This window comes from Hoplias malabaricus, chromosome 15 (assembly GCF_029633855.1).
Source record: "Hoplias malabaricus isolate fHopMal1 chromosome 15, fHopMal1.hap1, whole genome shotgun sequence".
In the NCBI taxonomy this organism is placed as follows: Eukaryota; Metazoa; Chordata; class Actinopteri; order Characiformes; family Erythrinidae; genus Hoplias; species Hoplias malabaricus.
Window position 1 is genome coordinate 7,317,432 of NC_089814.1, and position 25,610 is coordinate 7,343,041.

Sequence of the window (25,610 nt, forward strand, 5' to 3'; positions counted from 1 at the left end):
AATTACAGAAAAGTCCATATTTAAACACGTTCTCTGCAGAAAACGCAATCACTTTTCACTGTGAAAACCAATAAACCATGGTCCAGACTTTTCCCCAGGACTGTGTATCTCACCTTGCCGTTCCTGTTGTGGACACGCAGAGCCATGTTCGGAGAAGTCAGCAGCAGCAGAGACTCCTGCTCCGACAGCTTCTTACGCAATCGGTCAATGACCTTTGACCCTTTGTTGGCTCTCTGTGGAAGAAAAGGAGCAGAGGCTTTTAAATGCTTTTCATTTCTAGCTGTAGTTCTGCACAGACGGCATTGACATCTCTTCTTAAGGGCAGCTGTGTCTCTGTTATTCTCTACACGTTTAAAAAAGATGCCACAACAAAGATGCCTTTAGCAATTTTAGCGTTTTTACTAGAACTATTACATTATCCACAGAACCTGTCAATATTTACATTCCTTTTAACGCACTTTGCTGAGAGCATCTTATCATTTTAATCAGCGCACTAAAGCTAGGTCACAGATGAAGTTATGTTCCTTAACACTGCCTTCAACTTGGAAGGTAATAACAGGGGAGGGAGGGAGTGTACGTGGGAAAGGAGTGGATAAGTGAATGAATGAGTGAGTGAGAGAGTGAGTGGTGAAGTAAATCAGTGTGTGTGAGATTGGTTTAATTGAACCGATTAATGAATGAGTGACTGAATGAGTGGTTTAGTGAGGGGTTGAGTGACTGAACTAGAGCACATCTTAATGTATAAATTAGTGAGTTACTACAAGCCTCTTCCACAAGGAGCTTTTTTTTTTCATCTAAAAATAATAGAAATAAATGAAAATAATATAAAATGAAATGAAATAAAATGGAGATATTTTCTGAGAGTGAAGTGATCCAGAAAAAGGCACCTTCTCTCTCTGGATTTCACTCCTGAGGGAGGAGATCTTGATCTTAATGGCGTCCAGTTCCTCGTCTGGGACCTGAGGAATGGGGAGAGGCTCTGTCTCCTCGGACGCCTGGAAGGTCAGATCTGACAGAGGGATGTACCATTTGGAGTCATACTGCTGACTCTTCCTGAGAGAGAGAGAGAGATGGGAGGATGAGAAGGAATAATCTAATACACAGACAAAAATACACTTTGGAATCTAATAAGAGAGAAACCAGAGTTGAGATGTTCACCCACAAGTCTGAGCAGATTCCAGACTCCGCTTACCCACTAATGTGACTTTACACACAACAACAATGATAATGGATCGTTTCTTTTACACTTACTGTTTAAAACAAAGCAATAAGATTACAACAACATCAGTGACATATAAAAATAACTTAAAGGATGTGACCCCAACATGTCTCAACATGTTTGATCAACGTGATCATCACAGACTTCATGTGTTAACTGGATGTCTCTTAGTCTGGATGGGATTAGTTCTACCTGTGGACTTGGGGGGTAAAGTCATTATTACCTGGGTATCTCAGTAGTATTAATCCCGCCCTGTTATCTGTTGTGAAGGACTAGAAGATAAAGTCATTGAGGGCTGTATGTTTTTGGTGGGAGGGCTGATCTTAGAACAGTTGTGACACTCTTAAAACTCCAGTAGCTCTGCTGTGTATGATCCACACTGTGTGACGGTAGTGTGTGAATGGAGTAGCCCCTGCCATCTCTGTTATTTTTATCCAGTGCGAATCCACTATAAACATTACTGACGTCTTGTAGAAAAATTACATTACCCCAGCTCCCCGTGAAAACCTAATCCGGTCCGAATAGGGCAGGGGTCTCCAAAGCCTGGCCCCCGGGCCAAATGAGGCCCTCTGTTACATTTTAATTAGCCCGCGGCTTCATGGTAAAGAATACATTATTAGTGGCCCGCTGGCACTTAGCATTTTTTCCTTTCCCCTGACGGTGGCAGCAGTGAGCTAATGTACAGGATATTGCACTTTACCACTGTGTTAATGAACTAAGCTAAACTTAAACGCTGTTCATTTCTCTGGGCCAGAAAAGTAACACACAGAACGACATTTGGTGATGGCTGCAACAAACAAACGAACAAACAAAGTTCACAGAGAGAATCGATGATTTCAAAAGAGAGGGAAGTATTTGCAGTAAAATGTGGGCTTTTACACTCTTTTGATTTCCTGCAGCAGTTCTCTCTAAAATAAAATGAAAGTTCAGTAGTTAATAAATATAAACTGTTTTGTAAATTTGTACATTTCTATTTTGAATAAATTCTTATAAATATTCATTCATTCATTCTCTGTAACCCTTATCCAGTTCAGGGTCACGGTGAGTCCAGAGCCTACCCGGAATCACTGTGTGCAAGGCAGGAACACACCCTGAAGGGGGCGCCAGTCCTTCACAGGGCGACACACACACAGTCACTCACACACACACCTATGGACACTTTTTTTAAACAGCCAATCCACCTACCAAGGTGTGTTTTTGCAGCGTGGGAGGAAACCCACGTAGACACATGGAGAACACACGAAACTCCTCACAAACGCCTACTTGCTGCACCACTGTGCCGCCCCGTTATAAATAATTTGTGAATAATATAAGAGAGACTGATCCTTATGATATGATCCAGATCTGCACCAAAGTTTGGACACCCCCTGGAATAAGGCTTATGACACAGTGCTACCACATCTGAGGAAGTGAAGGCTGGCACAATCTTCTTCTGAGACACATGAAGCCAGTTTTTGCTTCTCTTTAAACTGCAGTTAACCAAACATTATTGGTTCTCAACACACTTGGAGGAGAACACTAAGTGCCATTTCTGTTATATGAGATAACAAAAGGCTAGCATCACAGCAAAGCAATAAAACACTTACTTACTGCTCTGGGTTATACGCAGTGGTTCTGGCTATGCTTTAGTTGCAAAATGGAATTCCTAGGGGTCATCTAGCAAACTATACATTAATATAAGCACCTATAAACAGCACCTGATGTTCCTGAGTTCTGAAACTCACCCTCCAATCTGTTTCTTGAGCTTGGCACAGAGCAGCAGGTCGGTGAAAAGGAAGACGTGCCGCAGCTTCCTGGCTCCCTCCACCAGCTCCACCATGAAACTGTCCTTCAGCAGCTGACGATTCTGCAGCAGGAAAGACACAGGACATCTGTTTACATCCAGCATTATTACAAAATGCACAGGGATGGCTGTGACAGGGTATTGTCTTTTCGTTCTGTAGCGCTTTAACAATCAGGGGCTGTCAGTGTGAGACCCTGTGAGTGAGTGGTGAGTGAACAAGCTTCAAGGCAGATCCATGAGGTGCTTTAAATCTAACAATAAAGAGGAAAGCAGCTCTAACGCAAATCAATCTCTACGTGTCATGCAGACGTTTGCCATCAGGGGGCGCTCTTGTCATATTTCAGCACTAAGCCACCAGACCCCCCCCCAGGAAAAGGGCATTAAAGCCCAGTGTCTGGGAGCCTTTGTGCAATTGAGATGAGAACATGTGGAGGACATTTTGAAAAAATGTAAACCCTGTCTGTGGATCATATGCTGAGATAAAGCTCAGCCTGAGAGAAAGGGAGGTGGTTAATGTGTGAAGCACACACACACACACACACACACACACACACACACACACACACACACACACACACAGCCCGTGGCTATGGTTCACACACCAGTGCTCCTACAGCAACACGTCACCCCTGCAGTGGGGCAACAAAAGGTGACATCACCAACAACTCGTCCAATCAGACGTTCTATCAGCCTCCCCCTCACTCAGCTCAGCAGCCCCCCTCATCGAAGGTCCACTTCAGCACAACAATACAATGCCCTGCTGAATCACACAGTGGCTTCCCAAGGGTCTTCCTAGGGCAGTATGCGTGATGTGCTCATCCAACATTAAGGGTATTAATAGGATGTTCGCCCTCCCTTTAGCGGCAGTAACCGCTCTTAACTCTTCTGTAAAGCTGTAGATTACACGTTGGATCATTTCGACGAGGATTTGGTGGCATTCAGCCACAGGAACATAAGTGAAGTCATGTACTGATGCTGGATGATTAGTTCTTGACTCAAACACCAATCCAACTCCCTAAGCTCCTTCATCCCAGGCATCCATTTCAGTTCATACTTTGTAAAGAGGTTATTATATAAACTGTGACCACAATGGATGTACCTTAAAGTAGCTGAATTCACTACTTCTAAAAGGCTTTGTTGGATGTGTACTGTATGTAACAGGAAGTGGGATTTTAAAGGCTATGCAAATGTAGGTTTCTCACGTATTAAATCTATAAAACATGCAATTTAAACAAAACTTTTGCGCACAGCAGCATGTGTGGTGGAGGCCATGCTGCATGTCATCGCGCTCTGCTCCAGAATGAGAACACCCAGCATGGCAGCGATGTAGCTCCAGCACAAAAGCGCGATGGCCTGATTTCAGCTGAGTTCACTGCCAACACAACAAGACAGCCCCGTTCCAAATGGAACCGTTCACTTCCCACGGACCAGACAACCACAGAGAGTCAATGGCTCCCTGCCTCCGTCTAACCACCACAAGGCACAATGAAAATAAAGGGTAATGGTATAAATAATGGTTAATGAAATATTCAGAGTGCATCGTAAACACTTTTCACCCAACTCAGCATTTCTGGCCAAAGCAAGACCTTGTAAATAAATACAATAAAAATACTGATACCGTCAAAGTCTTGTTTATTAGACCATTATTATTATGTCAGACTAACAGTGCTGCAGCGTGGTCACAGCTAGCGCACACATTAATGCTTCTGCACTGATTTAATGCAGAGAGCCTGTGCAAGTGTCCTACGCCGTTGTAAATGTGTGTACTTGTGCTGTCGCGCTGCAATTACACCGTCAATAAACAAGCGTGGAATCAGAAATATTTTCCTTAACCCTAGGTATTAAAAAAGTGGTGTAGTAGAATTAGTTTGAAAGTGTGTACTGTAGAGAGCATAGTATATATGTGGTGTCAGGAAAGGAACAAACACAAAGCTGGCACTCTTCTCCCAGGTGTTCCCGCTCCTCATAGTAAGTTTGTTTTGAGGTCCCAACCAACGTCCGAGGAAATCTCTCGCCATGAACTTGCAGCTGTCTGTGGACTCTGTAGTGTGGAGAAAAGGAGTTAATATTTCTGGACTTTCTCAGTTCCTGATCCATGTTCGTCTGACTGCGGACCAATCACAATAGTTGGATTTGTGTTGACGCGACGCATCGTTACATTTCTGGGGAAGCTGACGGCTCTGGTGTAGTCTACAGTGCAATGTTTGCAGTTACGCGGCACCTATACGTTGATTATATACATTGAAGTTAGGCGCAGAAGCATAAATTTCCTTAAGGGTGGGCGCTATGTAAGAAACATCATGGTCATTAAAGGAGACATAATAAACCCCTTTCCACAAGAGGACACAGTCCTGGGGTCTGGACACAACAGCAGCGTTCCCCCTCTGTTCGTACAGTCTTGTCCAGAACGATCATTTTTACCGCCTGCTCCTTTAAATGAGAATGAGCCACAGACCAGTTGAGAGCTGGTGTGAGGAGTGAGGGGCAGAAGCTCACCTAAAGTGCACTCTATGTAAGATGCAGCACAAAATCAGAATGACTTATTCAGTCCCATGTTCTCGGACACTGGCTTGGTGGTCCTTCACAGTTTGTGGTACGGTATGCATTCCTCTGCTAATGCAGCAGTTTGTATGAGATATAATCTGATTCGTGCTGATTTGGTGCTTGTTTAGCTGGTCACCCAGCAAGGTCATGCTGCTTGGCGAACAAACCAGTTCGCTGTTTATCCATATGCTCGTTTTGATGGTGATCAGCACAAGAGCTTCCCCAGCTGCTGACTCCTGAAACCAAACCTGCAGTGAAAACATCAGCCATATTCAGGCTGTTACAACACTTCTACCAGCTCTGAACATTCTGGAACACTCCATCTTTCTCCCTCACACAGATATCCCCCAATAAGCCAAGATCACCCCACTGTCTGAAAGAAGATTCTGAGATTAAAATCAGTTAATCCCAAACTCCCTTCACTCAGACCCTGCCCCCACACTCTTAAACCAGACAGAGAATAAAGGAGCAAGCCTCGCTTCGGGAGGTAATGACATCATCGGCTGACTGACACAGGAGCAGGTAATTCAGACAGCTCACAGTCAGATGACCTGGCTCTCTAGAGGGGGGCAACGTGCAGAACTAAGGCTTATTATACACTCTTGTCTCAGCAGGAGTCCAGCACACACCCCTAGAGCTGCTCTAAAAGCTCCCAGTAAGACCCCCCAGCCCAAACACTGGAGCCCCCACATCTGCCTGTTTACCTTCACTCTGATTAGGCCTCTTAAACCCGGATTTCAGCTGGGATCCCAAGGCACTTAATGACTGCTCAGGTCTGAAGCAAGGACCAGCTGAAAGGTGTAAATCCAAGAGGATTCAGTGGATTTTAATCAGCACCTTTTTTATATTCTGTTCTTCTGTTAAACACAGAGACTGTAGAGCGTGCAATATTTATTCTCCAACGCTGCATCTCATATTTTATAGCGCTGTTGATCGATTAAAAACATTCATTAATTTGTTGCAATTAATGAATAAAAGCACATTTCCCATTTTTAAGACTGAAGCTTTTACTAAGGCATATTTAAATGTAAAATATCGATTAAAAACGCTTTCACAACAATAGATTAAAATGCTGGTGCTTTATTTTAAAGGCTAAGCAGCAGCTCTATGAAAGTGTCAAACAAATAAATCCAGTGGAATTTGAGTTCCTAACTTGTGTTTATTGATAGTCAGAAAACATGTTATTTCTTACTAATTGAAGGAATAAGGTTTAAAAGACCGTTGTCCCCCCCACCCCCCAACGGTGTTGGGAAACTCTAATAGGTGTCTTGCCTGTGACGTAGATGGTGGACAACAACTCTAGAAGCTGCACTTAATTTAATGCAAAATGACGAAAAGGTGTGTTGTTTTTGGCTGCAATCATTCAATGTACAGTGGGACATCTGTGCACAAATGGCCCAAAGATCCCAAAACATCCAGAAAATGGACTAAATTTGTCCACTTTAAACGGGCACTTTGGAAAGGACCATCCGCTCACTCCGTTATCTGTAGCTCATTTCACTGGCGCTTTTCCAACAATATGGGCATGTAAGGACACCAACGAAAGGTGTTCAAGAGCCTCTGTAACATGGAGGTAAACAGGGTAAGGACACTCACTTCGCCTGTTTTAGTTGGTGTTAGTTAACGTTAGCTTGACTCGCTAAACTCGGTGGCTCAGATTATACTCGGCTACGTAGCTGCATTACGGAGGTTTATAGTGTCGGATGAATTCGAGTTCGACTTCAATCACATTTACAAGAATAACGGTACCTCTAAATTTGAGTTTAGCTTATTGCTAGGCTATTGTCATGAATAATGTTGGTTATTTAGCTAGATACTGTCATAACAGTCAGTCATAACGGTGTTTTACCGCGGCGTTGTTCAGCTGTTGTCCACCAGTGACTTCACGGTTGCGTTCAAGAATTTCCGTAGCAAGCTCGGGTTTTTCCGTCAATTTAATAAAATTGTCAGTTTTAAAGCAAATTAAGCTGCTATTTTCATTTTATTTCACACTTATGTTATATATGTCAGTAACTAAAATAATGTGGAATATTCATGGAGGTCCATTAAGTGGTGCTTAGCCTTTAAGAGGGAGATCTGAGCTAATATCTGAGCGTAGTTTTAATGATAATTTTTTGATCGTCATTTGCTGAGTTAACTTCCTGCACGTGTTAATGTATGTTAATGCCTTAACTTCAACAGCACTAGTTTTTTAACTAAAAATACAATAATAATAATAATAATACACACGAAATATTAGTAACGTGACAACACTATCTAATGTGTATATGCATTAGATAACAACATAACAGGGCAGTTGTTCTTCTCCTTCAAACACGTTGAGCCGTTTCACAGTGGCCCCTATTCATCAAGAGTTCGTAAAGATGAGCGCAGATTTGAAACTTTTCGTCGTCGAACTTGAGGTCAGTTGATGAAGCAGCTTCAGTGTGTGAAATCAAGCACCAGCCCATGATATTTACATATCATTTATATAACACACACCTAATTCGTGCTCATATCTTTGTAATGAGCCAATGAAAAGATGGAAATCTGAGGGTTGCGAGCCAGTGTGTGTGCTCGTAAGTGGAGCTTGCACTTATTTTACCATCAGATTTGACCATAGGCAACTTTGAAAAATTAGGGCCATGATGCACCTGACCTACCTGACCTTGGAGGAAGCTCATGGCAACACTGGCCATCCCAGCTCGGTGATATCACATGGATATGGGAGAGCAATCTATAGTGGGTGAAACTGCCAGTAACAATAGAATTCAGCAGACCAGCTTAAGGTCATCATGTCCAATACCATGCATCTTCTAGAAGACTATACAGTCTCCAAGAACTCGTCAGAGGAGCAGTGGAAGGACCTTCTCTGGAGTGTGATGAGTTGGAGTGGCTTTTGAGATCCTTGACTTCTAATGTCTAGTGTAAAGACTTCCTGGATAATTAGAGGCAGTTACTGCAGCGAAAGGTGAGAGCAGGTGTCCATAAGCAGGTGTTTGACCACTGTCAATGTAAACTCCGCCCCCAGACAGGACTGATTCATAATACCACTATTATTAAAAGACTGAGATAAACAGACAGCTGACTGTACAAAACAACAAAGAACGGTGACTGGGACATTGTGTATACCACAGAGTGAGATCACAGAGAGCACTTACACACCCTCAGACAGAACGTATAAGAACGACTAACCACACAAACACAATATAACCAAGCATACACACACACAGACACACACAACACCCAAAGCTTCCTCGATTCTAGCCATTGTTCCACAGACAGTGCACTGTAATTTATTCCCGGCCTTTTTTCGCAGACGAACACGACGTCCTCTTTTCTGCGCTCCCACAGAGGAGATGCTCATCAAAGCAGCTGTCTCTCCACATCACATGACATTTTCCAAAAGCCTGCCTCCAGCACAAACGTGACAATGGAGATCTCACGTAATTGCTGACTACGAGCACTCTGTAACTTTTGTGCAGCTGAAAAAGAAGAAGAGCACAACCCCGATCAGCAGCGCTCCGTCCAGCAGGGGTCCGGCGGTGTCAGAACCATATGCAGACACGTGCATGAGTGTGTGTCGCAGATGTCCTCTCGGGCAGGGAACAAAAATAAACCACTGATGTGGTTAATTGTCCATATTAAGACACTGTTTAGTCATCTGTTTAGTGCCAAAGAGTTATGAGCTCCCATTTTCTCAACTATGGGTTTATTGTCCGAGTTGTGAGTTCTGTTTCTCATAAAGAGCCCATGGAATGGACAACAGGGATTAGACATCATTAAAAGTCTCAAAACATACTGTTCATGCTCTGCAATGTATATGTGGAAATACAAAGCAGGCGATGAGACCATTTGTTGAGGTTTTGTTTCTATAAACCACAAGAGCATTTCTGCTGTTGGAGGGTTAGTTCTTTATCACTTTGCCGCTTCCCAAAGGCACCGAACGATGCTCCATCACCTCAGAGAATGCAGTTTCTCCCAAGTACCATGCTGGGCAGCGTTAATACCCACCTTGTTGAAACTTATGATGCTTTTCCACATGCTACCTACACCATTTTGCTCTTTTTGCTTTTTGGGACCTGGTACCTGGAAGGATTTTTGCTTGAAATCTAGCTGGTGATGTCACAAAGCACTGTCTCTAAGAGGCCCCATGTGCTTTGGAAACCACAGAGGCGTAGGTAACATTAAGCGCTGTTTATTCATCATGTTGTTTTTGTTGTGGCTTGGGACTGAACATAGTTCCGCGCATCAGTTCAGACAGATTCTCTTGTCGACTACAGATCCAAGGAGCGTTTGAACCTCTTCAAAAGACCACATCATAGTTTTACGAGCTGCCGTTATGAGTCGGAAAAAAACAAACGTGATCTCTGCTGTAGTTTGGGGATTTTACAGACGGCGAGTTCTCTGGACGAATCAGTGCTCTGCTAAGTTTACAAGTCAGTTTAGTCCTTAGTGACCAAGTCAGTTTAGTCCTTAGTGACCAAGTCAGTTTAGTCCTTAGTGACCAAGTCAGGTTAGTCCTTAGTGACCAATTCAGGTTAGTCCTTAGTGACCAAGTCAGGTTAGTCCTTAGTGACCAATTCGCGTTAGTCCTTAGTGAACAAGTCACGTTAGTCCTTAGTGAACAAGTCACGTTAGTCCTTAGTGAACAAGTCACGTTAGTCCTTAGTGACCAAGTCACGTTAGTCCTTAGTGACCAAATCAGGTTAGTCCTTAGTGACCAAGTCACGTTAGTCCTTAGTGACCAAGTCACGTTAGTCCTTAGTGACCAATTCAGGTTAGTCCTTAGTGACCAATTCACGTTAGTCCTTAGTGACCAATTCACGTTAGTCCTTAGTGACCAATTCAGGTTAGTTCTTACTGACCAAATCACGTTAGTCCATAGTGATCAAGTCACGTTAGTCCTTAGTGACCAATCAGGTTAGTCCTTAGTGACCAAGTCAGGTTAGTCCTTAGTGACCAAGTCACGTTAGTCCTTAGTGACCAAGTCAGGTTAGTCCTTACTGACCAAATCAGGTTAGTCCTTAGTGACCAATTCACGTTAGTCCTTAGTGACCAATTCACGTTAGTCCTTAGTGACCAAGTCAGGTTAGTCCTTAGTGACCAATTCAGGTTAGTCCTTTAGTGATCAATTCACGTTAGTCCTTATTGACCAATTCACGTTAGTCCTTAGTGACCAATTCACGTTAGTCCATAGTGACCAAGTCAGGTTAGTCCATAGTGACCAAGTCAGGTTAGTCCTTAGTGACCAAGTCACGTTAGTCCTTAGTGACCAAGTCACGTTAGTCCTTAGTGACCAAGTTACGTTAGTCCTTAGTGACCAAGTCAGGTTAGTCCTTAGTGACCAATTCACGTTAGTCCTTAGTGACCAAGTCAGGTTAGTCCTTAGTGACCAAGTCAGGTTAGTCCTTAGTGACCAAGTCAGGTTAGTCTTAATGACCAAGTCAGGTTAGTCCTTAGTGACCAAGTCACGTTAGTCCTTAGTGACCAAGTCACGTTAGTCCTTAGTTATTAAGTCATGGTTCCGACTTAGTCGGCTCACTGGGAACCACGATCAAGCAGGTATTAAACATGAACCCAACCCCAGAGACCAGTACTAAATTCGTGTATTGGAAAAGCAAAAAAAGCAGAACAGTGTCGAGCTGAGTCGAGTACTTGATTGGTGCTTGAAGCGGAAAAGACCCATTAGGCTGTGACTACTCGAGAATATTCAGGAATATCAGAAATGCTTTTCCAATGAGATTATAACACAGTGTACCTTAAAGTAGTTGAATTTAATAACTAACTACATTCAGGTCATTAGCTGGAGATGACTGTTCTCTTTTTTTTCCCCACAGTTGGTTCTTTCATGTGTATCGCTGAGATTAGGCTCGGATACTCAATATCTGTTCACGTACAAGCCCGGTTTCCCAATGAGCTTTCACGGTGTGTAAAATGTTGGTGGACATGTCCACACTCTGAGGCATTCTGACATTGAGCCTGGGCGTAAAATGGACTTGGCGTTTTTCACGAGAGCTTTTGATTTGCTTTGCACGGTCGATGTGAAGCTTTGTGGGGGAATGTGCGCGTGGGCAGGGAGTGTACAAGCACATTAATTCTTGTGCATGTAGGATCTGTGATGTTTCAGTGTGTATGAGCACCCACACACTGTGCGGTTGGTGTGTAGAAGCCCATGTGAAGTGTGTGTGTGTGTGTGTGTGTGCTATTGTATGCACTGCTCAGAGTTTGCTTGTGTCCCAGAGGCTGAGTGAAGCTGGAGCGGTACAGAAACACACAGTGCCATTTGCATTTTAATTAAGTGGCTTGTGTCCGGCTCCTCCCCCCATCTGTCCAGCGAGGGTCTCGGGGGTCTGGCCCGGTCTTCTCGCCGCACATCGGTGGAGACTGAGCCGAAAGGGTTTATTCCTTAAACACATCCATCTATCAATCCTCCATTTATCCATTCATTCATCCATCCATCCACTCTCTGTCAATCTACCTGCCCAACTCCCATCCATCCATCCATCCAAGCATCTACCCATCCACCTAACACAACAGAGACCATTTACACCACACAACTCATACATACCGTGTCACCCAACAGAACCGTCTCCCCTCCACAGAACAGTCTTTCTCAATTGAACTGTCTCCCTACCACAGAATGCTCTGTCTCCATAGAACTGTCTGTCTTCACAGAATTAATTCCTTCCTTGCAGCCCTGTATGTCTTGTAAAGGCTGCAGGGGGAATCCAGGCAAAGCATCTGAAACAAGAGCGCTAAGACAATAATGAGGTTCTCAGCAACTCCATGATTTCAATCAGCTCCTTTCATGTACACAACATCAATATTTGATTATCAGCTTGGTCTGCTCACCAGAAAACACACGGGGGTCTGAGAGGGAGGAGTCACCTTCTTACGAGATGGGCGTCTCATGAATAATGAACGTGATGTGAATCAGAGCGAGGTTGAGGCTCGTTAAAGCACATTACCTCCACACACACCCTCGCCATCAATCAAACACCAGCAGTTTCATCTGACACTCACAGCAGGTCTGACTGCAGGAATGAGGTGGGGGTCTGCATGGATTGAATTAAACGTGTGTGTGTGTGTGTTTGTCTTCGTAGGAAACACAAAACACAATCCACACTACAGATCCTGCATACACAGCTTCAAACATTCATATGCGTACTTGTCTTTATGCCTTACTGAAACTGCTGCTGTCTTAATTATGACACATTTATTGACAATACATATACATACATACATTCATTCATTATCTGTAACCCTTATACAGTTCAGTACAGGGTCACGGTGGGTTCAGAGCCTACCTGGAATCATTGGGCGCAAGGCGGGAATACACCCTGGAGGGGGCGCCAGTCCTTCACAGGGCAACGCAGACACACACACACACACACATTCACTCACACATTCACACCTACAGACACTTTTGAGTCGCCAATCCACCTACCAACGTGTGTTTTTGGACTGTGGGAGGAAACCGGAGCACCCGGAGGAAACCCACACAGACACAGGGAGAACACACCACACTCTTCACAGACAGTCACCCGGAGGAAACCCATGCAGACACAGGGAGAACACACCACACTCCTCACAGACAGTCACCGGGAGGAAACCCACGCAGACACAGGGAGAACACACCAAACTCCTCACAGACAGTCACCCGGAGGAAACCCACGCAGACACAGGGAGAACACACCACACTCCTCACAGACAGTCACCGGGAGGAAACCCACACAGACACAGGGAGAACACACCACACTCCTCACAGACAGTCACCCGGAGGAAACCCACACAGACACAGGGAGAACACACCACACTCCTCACAGACAGTCACCGGGAGGAAACCCACACAGAATGGTCCATTCATCATGACTTTTTCACACAATGTGAAGGACAGCTGCAGTGTTCAAGTAAACTAAAAATTTAATAATATTAATTTATCTGTATGTCTTTGGAAAGAGACGATATATGAACCCATGTCCTGACAAGGCATTAAAACAAAGAGTGTGAATTTGTGTGTGAATGTCTGACGGTTTTAAAAACAGATGATGGGAGAGAGACCAGTGGAGAAAGGAGGATGTATGCTACTATTACTTCATTACAGGACCCTAATTCCCTCTCTTTAAGACAAGCTGATGTCATGAAGCTCTGAGGTCAACAAGGACGAGTCCCTTCTCACTGCATGTGGGGTATGACATCATAACGTCATTAAAAGCCACATATCAAGGACTTAACTGAAGAAAAAATGCACCAATATATAAAAGTCTAAGTGGGGGCAGGGCATGTGGGGTGTTGAAGGTGATGGAGTTCTCAGGCCGAATGTAAAAGGCATGAATACAGAATCAAAGCAGTGTCATAAATATTTTGAGCTTGGGTTTTCCGCTCACCTCGCCTTTCTTCACAGTCATGGACTGGCGCCGAGGTGTGCTCTCCTCATTGATGCTGGACAGGAAGTTCTGAGAGATCCGAAGAGCGTCCTGGAGCAGGGGGTGATCCGGGTGACTGGAGGGGGTGTGCTTCAGTAAGTCCTGGAGCGCACACATAGTATTTTCACTAGAACAGGGCCTTATGTATTTGGAGAGCAACTGTACAGACAGGCAGTGCATAAATGAGAGTTACTTACATGTAAAACTAGTGTGCTCCGCGTCACTCTGTCCACAGGCTTGTAGAGGAGAGCTGAGAGAGAGAGAGACAGAGAGAGAGAGAGAGAGAGAGAGAGAGAGAGAGAGAGAGAGAGAGAGAGAGAGAGAGAGAGAGAGAGAGAGAAAGAAAGAGAGAGAGAGAGAGAGAGGAAAAAAGAGAGAGAAAAAGAGAGAGAGACAGAGAGAGAGGAAAAAAGAGAGAGAGAGAGAGAGAGAGAGAGAGAGAGGAAAAAAGAGAGAGAGAGAGAGAGAGAGAGAGGAAAAAAGAGAGAGAGAGAGAAAGAGAGAGAGGAAAAAATAGAGAAAAAGAGAGAGAGAGAGAGAGACAAAGAGAGTAAGAGAGAGTGAGAGCGAGAAAGAGAGAGTAAGAGAGAGAGAGAGAAAGAAAGAAAGAGAGAGAAAGAAAGAAAGAGAGAAAGAGAGAGAGAGCGCACAGAGAGACACTGATTTACTACTCAGCTTCTCAGCTCTTCTACCTGCACATCACTAATCTACATCCACACAGACATTTACAGAGAGTGAAGTTACAAAACTAAATGTTCCTCATACACAGGCACTAATACAGTAATCACAGACATAAACACCTTTGTGTTTTTCAAGACCAAAAACATATATAACGGCTCTTACTTTCCAGGGAGTACTTTGTCGTCTGGTCTTTGCACTCCTTAGTACTTCGGACCTTCAGGTTCTGAAGAGACACAACAAGCATGAGATGACTGCAGATACACAGTATTTCCACCGTTAATAACACTCAGGACCTGCTGAAATCTCCGAATGTGTTCTGCAGTGAAACAGAACTCATGTAACAATCCCATACACGTAAACGTCTGGATGACCTTGTGATGTGCGACGTACCAATGCAAAAGCATGTCCCACAGTCAGAGCGCCACTACTGACCACCGAGCATGTTTACCAGTGAAAGAGCATCATTATGTGGACCATTACATCCATGAATAACCAAAGCTAAATGCTCATTGCACATGATTATTAGGTCTTAGACTTATGGACAAAGAACAATAAATAATACCGTAACCCTCTGGGGTGGAAGAACGCACCGGAGCGTCAACGACCATTCACAATGTTTCTATTACTATCTTAGTGGTAGCACAGTGCAGAAATACAGTTCAAACACTCTGTGAATGTGCAGAAATGATCGCATGTTATTGAGACTGTACGCGATACTGTACATCCTGAGTTATGAGCCTATGTATAAGCTTTAGACACGCCTCCTCTGTCTCTCGCCCCGTCTAACTGATGGATTCACTTGTTTTTAACACTCTGATAAAACTATTTTACTCACCAAAACAACATCCACACGAGTAAAGGGATGTTTTCATAAGAGATATAAAGATTTTCGGATTTAAGTTTTTCAGGGTGAGAGACAGATTATCTCTTCATAAAATGCTGTAGGTCACATGGGACTCTCTTAACCAGAAAGTTGAGACTGTTCTGAACATTCATTCATTCATCCATTATCTGTAACCCTTATCCAGTTCAGTGTCACGGTGGGTCCAGAGCCTACCTGGAATCATTGGGCGCAAGGTGGGACTACACCCTGGAGGGGGCGCCAGTCCTTCACAGGGCAACACACACACATTCACACCTACGGACACTTTTGAGTCACCAATCCACCTACCAACGTGTGTTTTTGGACTGTGGGAGGAAACTGGAGCACCCGGAGGAAACCCACACAGACACAGGGAGAACACACCACACTCCTCACAGACAGTCACCCGGAGGAAACCCACGCAGACACAGGGAGAACACACCACACTCCTCACAGACAGTCACCCGGAGGAAACCCCACGCAGACACAGGGAGAACACACCACACTCCTCACAGACAGTCACCCGGAGGAAACCCACGCAGACACAGAGAGAACACACCACACTCCTCACAGACAGTCACCCGGAGGAAACCCACGCAGACACAGAGAGAACACACCACACTCCTCACAGACAGTCACCCGGAGCGGGAATCAAACCCACAACCTCCAGGTTCCTGGAGCTGTGTGACTGCGACACTAACCTGCTGCGCCACCGTGCCGCCCCTTGTTCTGAACATTTTGATATAAAACATGTGGGAAATATATTATTATATAAGTACTTTAAAAGACAAATTTCAGAAAATTGAGAAATTATCCTTAGACCCAAAAGGGTTAATAAAGTTCACAAGATCACATTAAGTGGCCTTGGGTACTAGAAAGGCATTATATACGTGCAACTTATTATCATCGTTATCATCCAGCATTATTAGCAGTGATCTTTATCGCATTGGTCAAAACACGTCAAATCATTTCTCTGTTTCAACTTATTTTATTTACATTAAATACAAAGTGTAGGCTCCTGAGTGTATTCTTCAAACACAGCTACCTCCAGAGGAAACCAGCACATATTACAGATTCACACCTGATTAAAACCACTCTACAGTTATTGTTGTCTGACTGTAAACACTGCACACATCACAGATTCATACTATTACTGTTAGACAATAAAAAAACTAATATCATTCTGATTCAAAATGCAATACAAACACTCCACAATTATTAGTGTCAGATTACCTCACTTTATAAGGACAGGGTACTAATTTAAGACCTAAAAAATTCTAAATACTAAAGTATCTCACCACTGTTTGAGGCTTTTAAAACCCACTCAGCACTGCGCAGCCCCTCTTTCTTCACTCCAGTATCCCATTAAATACACAATTACACCACTGTTGGCTTGTGCCGGTGTCAGGGGACCGGGGCCACGCTCACTGTAGTAAATGGAGTATCAGTTGGCATGACAACGCTTAGTCAGGGAACCAGGGAGGGTAAAACTGAGGCTGAGCAGCAGTGTGTTTTATATCCCCCTCTCTTCCTCTCATCTTCAGGTGAGTCTGAAATCTCAGACTAAGCCTTTGACGACTGAAGAGGTCCTTTTCCTGCTCTTCAGCCGGGCAGTTTTCCTCTGGATCCTTTCTACGGACTGTCAATAAAGTCAGTGTACAGACTGGAAAAGCCATTTGACTTCATTACAAGATGTGAAAGATGTGTTTGGTTCAGTGGGTGTTGTAACACTGTAATAATTAAATAAATGATATCAAGCTTTTCATTTCTGTGCCCTACGTCCTGTGAACCAGAGGTATTCAAAGCATGAGGCGCACAGGAATTGCATGGGTCTGGGGTCGGGGAGGTGGGTGCAGGTGAGATGTGAATAACAACATTTAAATTATTGATGTTAAATATGACTTTTTTTCACAATTTATTCCAGTAAACGTGGTTTATTTTGTTATTATTTTTAAATAAAGAGTCAAAGGAAGGAGTGCTTTTACTTTAATCTCTAAGTTTCATTGTGGTTCGTTGCACATCAGAATATTAATCTTGTCCCTAAATGCTTGTCCCTCATGTCTTCTCACCAACCACACAGTGGGAAAATGCCAGCTACTCTCCACACAGTGTTTAAATTTCAAAATGAAAACTTGGAAACATTCAGAGAAGTCTCCTTGCATCAACGTTCATTACAAATTAGGAAACAATATTCCTCCCTGGTAAAGTTACCATTTACTTCAGCACCTCATTCAGGTCAAATCACACAGGTATTACCTCAGAGATCTCAGCGAACTGGGAGTTGGCCTGGCAGCACTTCTCCGCTGTCTCCACTGCCAGTTCATAATTGTCCACAAAGGCTCGGTACACTCCCAGTTGACTGGCCTGTAAGAGAATAAACAGATGTTGATATAGAGATGACTATAACTACCACCACGTCTTAAGGAATATCGCTAAAGTAGGTCCAAGTTTCACTCCTCACAATCCACCTTTTTTAGCATATTAGAATTTTTCTTTTATATTAACCCCATCATGATTAGTTCTGTATCACAAACAACGCTGCATCTCATCCCAAAGGAACTGGATGGCCATCACCGTGAAACCGCTGGGCCATCAGCATGGGACCTGCTGGGCCGTCGCCGCAGGACCGCGCTCGGTTGTAGGGCCAACAGCGGTTGCTATGGCAGCGCCGGGCAGCTCTGGGGTGAGCAATTAATGTGTGCGGCTGGCGCTTGTAAAAGCACATTTGAAAATCTAATTCAGTCATCCAAACTCATCGCCCTGCCGCCAGCGCTACAATTCATCTCTCTCCAGCTTAACGGCCCAATCAATCCCCTTAAACACAAATATACACGGGATGATGAAGGGCCCCAGTCTCAGAGAGTGTGTGTGTGTGTGTGTGTGTGTGTGTGCGTGTCCAATGCATGGATAATCTGCAGGGCTGTCGGCCAGCATCAATCTGTTTCTCATGCACAAAAATGACAATAATAATTGAATTTCCAAATTGGCTGCTAATTAACTTGAACACAGTGTGGTTAAAAACTGCAAGGAATGATGAATCCTGAAATGAATGATGAATCCTGGATGAATTTCTTCTTCTTATTGAGCTAAAATATTTAGAATGAACATTAAATTAAACAATAAATGAAAACTAATATTTAACCTTGATTAAATAATTCTATTTCTTTTTTGCCCCCAATCCCGATCCGAGGATTTTATTATGGAGCGTTTGCCAATGCCAAATCCTGATCCGATACTTATATTTCCTAGATAGTACTGTTACACAGTGCACACTTCAAGTGCACTATTAGTTATTAAAATCAGCCCAGTGTATCTGATTGACACTGAATATCTTGCATTAAAAAAGGAATTGCCTGCACACAAGCTGCTGCTTAATTTATTTTTTCATAACAAAGTAAACAAACGGTGTCTTTACAAACAGCTCCACCCAGTGCAGCATTGCAGTAGCAAAAATAGAACATTTTAAAATGAGTAATATTCAGACTTTTATGAAAACTCTGCAGAGGGCTTTTAATTTGAAATGACAGATACAGGAAGTGGATACTGCGCTGGGCAGAAGTCAGATCACAACAATGTTTACAAAAAGTGCTACATTTTGGAAACACTGGTGTTGGAGGGAATATTCACATCGGTCAAGACCGGCTCGAGGAGGAAGAGGGAGTAAGATCAAGCCCAATTAAGCCGATACAGATCAGTAAAATAATGATGTGATCAGCCCTGATACTGATCTTTGTTAGTTAGAACTAGCGATCACAATGTGAGATCAGTTGCAGTGGCTTTTGTACAAATCTGTAACCGATCTTCAATATCTGAACTCAGTCAATTCCAGCCACTTCAACCTGCACTCAACTAATCCCGGCTTCTTCAACCTGAACTCAGCCAATTGCAGTGGCCAGACTGGACCCTGATCAGCCGACTGAAAAAGGCTGTGGCTGCTGCAGGGGAGCCAATGCACTAAAGCAGTCCCATCCTCACTGCTCAGGAACTGATGCCCAGGGCCTGAATCAATCAGCAGCTAAGTGTAAGGAACCTCCTCAGCCACAATCGCATTACACTGAGGAGCAACCAAATGGGTGGAACAGAGCTGAGGGAAACACACACTGAGCACATTCGTTCAGTCACGGGGTAATACAGCAGAGCGGACACACTTCAAGCTACAGATCCCATCCAAGAAGCAGGATTTCATTTATTCAGGATGGATATGAGAAGGAAAGGGGATGAAAAAGTAATGGTAATGGAAAACTGGAAGTAAATATAGACTCACTTCCATGCAACACTGTGTGAAACAGGATCAGATTAGAGAGTAGACTCAGAGCTGTAGGTCTGAACGGGGAGGAGCCACTGTCAGCGAGATTAAAACATTCTCTTTTTAAACAAGCTCCCCCGCATTGGTTGGAACAGTGCTATGAGGATTTGATTGTATTCAGCCACAAGAGGCTGAGAGGTCAGGTATTGGTGTCGAATGATTCGTTCTGGATCACAACACAAACACCTGATATCACTGCAGACGGGTAGAGAGAATACCTCTAGTAGCCTGGGAATGAAGCGCTGCTCTGTTTTGTTTGTGTTCTGATGCGGGTATCAGGCTCTGAAAGGGTTGTCCAATGTTACAGGCGAAGGTTTTAACAACTGCCCCTTGTAACTCAGTTCCAAAGATAAACGAGATTCACCCTTGGTAAGTTTAGTATCTGTATTACAAAATTTAAATTTAGTTCGCTACTGCTTACTTTAAACTTAGCATAACTAGAAAAAGCAGTACTCAAACATCCAAAAACCATGCCACCACTTCAACATCACACATAAGACACCATGGTCCATGAGGGGGGCGCTGTATCAGTAAAACAGTAAAAAAGTGGTTTGTTAAGAAAATAAAAGCAGAACTTCTCCATTTATGGTGCTTTTCCACTGCATGGAACCTACATGACTCTACTTGACTCAGCTAGGTTCTATTGCTTTTCCACTGGCCAAAGTGCAGAGTAAACCCTACAGAGCCATGTCAATCACCACGAAATGCAGAGCTCATTCAAATCCATTACAAACCGCTCGCTTGTAAAATCTTGTAAAAAGTTACAGCAGCTTTCACATTTATTTTTATCGGACTCACAACGGCAGCTTGTAAATTTACCTCGAGGTGTTTTGAAGAGGTTTAAATGCTCTTTGGGCAGATGGCCAGTGAAAATATCCAGTGAAAGCCAAACATGCAACAAGGAAAACTGATCTGTGAAAACTGGGGCACGGAGCCATGTTTAGTCCAAAAAACAAAAACAACGTGTGAATACATGATGAGTAAACAGCGCCTAACTTTACCACTGCCGTTTTTGTGGTTTTCAAAGCCCGAGATTCACGTTAGAGATGGTTTTGCGACGTCATGGCTCCATTTCGCAGGGGAGCTGTGCTAGTGGAAAAGCGACAAGCTTTAAGCAAGTCGAGCCGTGCCGAGCCGAGTCGAGTCGAACTCACGTGATGAAAAAGAATCATTAGCGGGCAAAATAGGCAACTCCCACCCTTTTCCCCCCACAGGACCCCCTCTATTTAGCACCTTGGTTTCAGGCACACACACACACACACACATACAATTAATGAGAGTATCAGCTGGCTGGGACAGTCAAACAGAGAACACTGTGTCTGCTGCTGACACTGGACACATCCACATCCACAGTGTGTCCACATACTGCTCCATATTGACAGGAACATATGGTCAATGGGACCAGAAATGACCTGGCCTCTGCTCTATTGAGTTTACTGTACACATATACTCTATGGCCAAAAGTTTGAGGACACGTGCATATCCATAATTTTCTCAAAAATGAACAATATTAATAGGAAGTTACTATTGTGCCAGCTTCTAATCTTCTACTCTTTCCACTAGATGTGGGAACATGGCCGTGATGATTTGATGGCATTCAGTCATGACGGATTTGGTGAGCTTAAGTAGCTCTAGATTATGCAACGCCAAGCCAACTGATCTGAAAATAAATCAGTGATGCTAGAACACAGCTGAAAACATTGCTCCATTGCTCCACAGTGTAATATTTGGGGGCTTTACATATCTCTGGCCCGATCTTGGCATTGGTTATGGTGACCTTAGGCTCATTTGAGGCTACTACAGAGCATCACATTCAAGAGGCAATGCATTCCTATGGAAATTGTGCAGCTAAATATTTGCAGCGACAATGGCACCTTTAAGTACAGATTTTTAAAATTGGGTTAAAGAGATGCACAGGCAAACCACTAAAGCTCACCCTGATCTGTCAGAAAATCAACACACCGCCGTCACCAGCTGGAAGCAGAACATTTAGAAGATATTTATTCCCACTCTCAGCTTGAAAACAACTTCAGAGCAGCGTTCTCTGGCACTCGCGCTCCTGTAACCTGTCATTAAACCACATCTGACTCCCATCTCCACCTTCTCTGACTCGCTTCTGCCTCCTTAACACGAGCCTCTGGGACCCGGAACACTTCAGAACCAGCAGGAGAACAGCAATATCAGAGTCTAAATGTGTCTCTCTCTTTCTCTGCCCCCTTTTTACTCTCACACCCGCTTATTCCTTCCCCTTCTCTTCTTTTAAATCTTTCTTCCTCTGTTCTTCCTTTCTCTCACTCACCCTCTCTCTACCTCCTGTCTTTGTCTCCCTCTTTTTAATCTCCACCTCTTCTCTCACCCTCCTTTTCACTTGCGATCTCTCTTTCTCACTCCCTCTACTGCCTCTTTCTCTTCCCCTTTTTTTACTCTATTCCTTTTCTCCCTCATTTTCACTGTCTCTCTCTCTCCTTTTTACTCTAACACTCTTCTTTCACGGCTGACTTGTTTCAGTTTCTCTCTCTCTCTCTCTCTCTCACACACACACAGACTAAGACATGGACTGCTCTAGTAAGGCTTTGTTTATGATTCACTGTGAAATTTTCTCTCTGAGAGTTTAATGTTTTGTATTAAAGGGGTTTGAAAGTAAAAACAATTCTCTCTCTCTCTCTCTCTCTCTCTCTCTCTCTCTCTCTCTCAGGGAGTTTTTCTTTCCAATGCCTCTTCTTTTTCTAATCCCAGTTAATCGGATCCCACTGAGAGCAGAAGTACTGGGCAGTGGTGTGGTCAGTCTGCAGATCTGCAGTGACCAGAAAAACTGTGCTGCTCTGAAAAACATAACACATACAAAATTAAGTATGGCCCAAAGTCAAAAACAAATAAGCAAAAAGAGAGAGAGAGAGAGAGAGAAAGAGAGAGAGAGAGAGAGAGAGAGAGAGAGAGAGAGAGAGAGAGAGAGAGAGAAAGAAAGAGGAGAGAAATGGAGAGGAGAGAGATTGGGGTGGGTTGAGGAGGGGAAGGAAAAGAGAGAGTAAAAGAAGACAGAAAAAGAGCAGAAGTGAGAAAAATATAGAGGGAGAGAAATAGAAGGAGAGAGAAATGGGGTCCTTGTATTGTATGACACTATTAATAGTCTCTGTGGAGCACAGAGCTCTCAGTGTGTCTTTAGCCCGGGCTCGGCTCATGGGTTAAAGATGGCTTTGTGAGTGTGCTGTGTGCAGCCCACTGTCCCACTGCGTTTACTGCAGACGCAGCGCATACAGAGTTGCTCTGAGAAGATAAATAATTTGTTCATCTTGAATTCTCTGAACTGCTGAAATGCCACTCTACACAGCCTCAGCGTAATGTGTAAACTCTGACTACGGTGGTGCCAGGATTTTTGGCCCTAAGTCTTTAAACTAGTGCAGAATCATTAGTTATTTGGGGAAAATTTTGCGGCTGGGAATTGAATGGTGCTTTTATTTTTTTTATTGTGAATAAATGCATATGATCGCTTCTGATTGGTCTGATTCACCTGCAGACACTTCACAGATCTGGGCCTTTGGGTTTAATTGACTTGCCTTGTGTGGGAAGCAGGTGGATCCAACAGAGACCCTCCCGATTCATACATGGTGCAGATGGAGGGACACAACTCGCAAATGCCTTGCTCTGAGTGGGTAGACTATATACAACACACCTCAGTCTAGCCATCCCCATGGGTTTCATAAGTGAAGAGATATGAATGTGCTTCCTTACAAATGTCCCTCTGATAAACTTGTCCAATCTGAACAGATACTGGGTCTACTTTAAGCTCAGTACTGATTCCAGGACTGATTCCAATATGACGTTTGGTGCTGCTGTGTGTATTGTGTAGTACACAGTTATAAACCTACGCTGACAGAGATGTGTCTCTGAACTGTCACTTTAAATCGAACTCAATCCCAAAACCAGCAGAGAGTGTGACTCACTTGTTTTTGGAAGAGATCTCCCACACGCTGGTGGTGACTCCACTGTTGCACTCTGGGTAAAAGTCCGTCGTAGAACTCTTTGTGGATCTCGTAGAGCTCAGGCACTTTGAAGAAGATGGTCTCGATCTGCTGGACGGTGAGGACCGGCTGGGACGTGGTGGCTGCGGCTTTCAGAGGCTTCATAGGCTGCAGGAAACAGATATGGTTTTTGGCTTTAAAAACGTCCTGGAAAACCCTTAAATGAGTGAAATTACTTTACACTTATATAGGGCCTTTCTAGACACCTTAGGACGCTTTACAATCCACACTGATCAGAACGCTCAATACACACACACACACACTGGCGAGAAGCGGCAGCGTACTCTCGACCAGGAACGACCGTCCACCTGGAGGACTGCATCGGGCACTAGGATTTCACCCAGGAGAGAGTGCTAATCCATATCTGGGCACACACACATTCACTCACACATACAGACACTCATTCACATACACACTCATTCACTTAAACACCAGGACAGTTATTGGAGAAGCCAATTATGGGAAACCCACGCAGACACAGAGAGAACACACCACACTCCTCACAGACAGTCACCCGGAGGAAACCCATGCAGACACAGAGAGAACACACCACACTCCTCACAGACAGTCACCCGGAGGAAACCCATGCAGACACAGAGAGAACACACCACACTCCTCACAGACAGTCACCCGGAAGAAACCCACGCAGACACAGGGAGAACACACCACACTCCTCACAGACAGTCACCCGGAGGAAATCCACGCAGACACAGGGAGAACACACCACACTCTTCACAGACAGTCACCCGGAGGAAACCCATGCAGACACAGGGAGAACACACCACACTCCTCACAGACAGTCACCCGGAGGAAACCCACGCAGACACAGAGAGAACATGGAAACTCCACCCAGATGGGACTTGAACCCAAGATCCCAGCGCTGGGAGGCGAACGTTTCACTGCATGGATTGGGTTAAATGCGCAGAGCAAATTCCTCTGTGTGCGAGCTCAGTGGCCAATAAAATTATTCTAATTCTGATTCCAATTCTAATAGGGTTGCCAGGTGTCTGGTTGGAAAAATCCCCGCTTTAGTGCAGCTTACATGCAATTCACATACTTGTGTGCTAGAGACACATATTATAGACATATGATTTATAGATGATAGAAAAATCCACTGAAAATTGTTATATATTCATCTGAGAGCGCTTTGGTACGTAAGGTACATACTGACGTTACGTGATCAGCTCTGGATCACAGACACCACTCCAACCCATCTAAAATGTACTGGATGGAGCTCTATCACTCCAGAAAACACAGCTCCACTGCTCCACAGCTCAGTACTGGGAGGATGTCAGGGATGATTTAATTTGTCATGGAACAGAAACTCAGCGACTGAAAAGGACTGGCTGGATTCAGCCTGATCTCTGAAATAGAAGCATTACGTCACTCAGTGCTCTAGTCATCACACACACACACACAAGGCTGCCTGCCAAACACAGATGTGGCCATTTTCTGTGGGATTTTCAGTGACATGACTCAAAAACTGCTCTCCTGTTCGCATCTTCAGTGTTGCTGCACAATTTTAAAAACATTAAATATTCATTTGTAGCAAAGGAAACATGGGAATGCTTGAAATTTTCATCGAGTTTAACTCTCTGACCACGGCACCACTGTCGGCTGGACGGTTTAGGTTTCTGGGCTATTCTATGTAGAATAACAAACACCGAATATCCTAAAGTCCCTAGACACCCTTTATAATTACCGAACACAACAACCTTAGCCCCGTGTTCTAATCCTATGCCAGTCCACTTCTTGTCATTGCACAAGCGTCGCTGAATCTCCCGCCCT

The 25,610-nt window shown here is 44.0% G+C and overlaps 1 protein-coding gene across 3 annotated transcripts in view; it reads right to left on the reverse strand.

The window, feature by feature from the left end:
- Positions 1–25,610, reverse strand: part of bcr (BCR activator of RhoGEF and GTPase) — a 126,543-nt gene that overhangs the window by 22,418 nt on the left and 78,515 nt on the right. For all 3 annotated transcript variants that reach the window (XM_066645450.1, XM_066645449.1, XM_066645451.1), the window contains 8 exons: positions 23,745–23,930; positions 17,754–17,861; positions 14,798–14,858; positions 14,152–14,204; positions 13,916–14,056; positions 2,944–3,065; positions 888–1,053; positions 114–233 (listed from right to left, as the gene is read on the reverse strand). In XM_066645450.1, the coding sequence (XP_066501547.1) occupies positions 114–233; positions 888–1,053; positions 2,944–3,065; positions 13,916–14,056; positions 14,152–14,204; positions 14,798–14,858; positions 17,754–17,861; positions 23,745–23,930 (957 nt within the window). The remainder of the gene's footprint in view (positions 1–113; positions 234–887; positions 1,054–2,943; positions 3,066–13,915; positions 14,057–14,151; positions 14,205–14,797; positions 14,859–17,753; positions 17,862–23,744; positions 23,931–25,610) is intronic.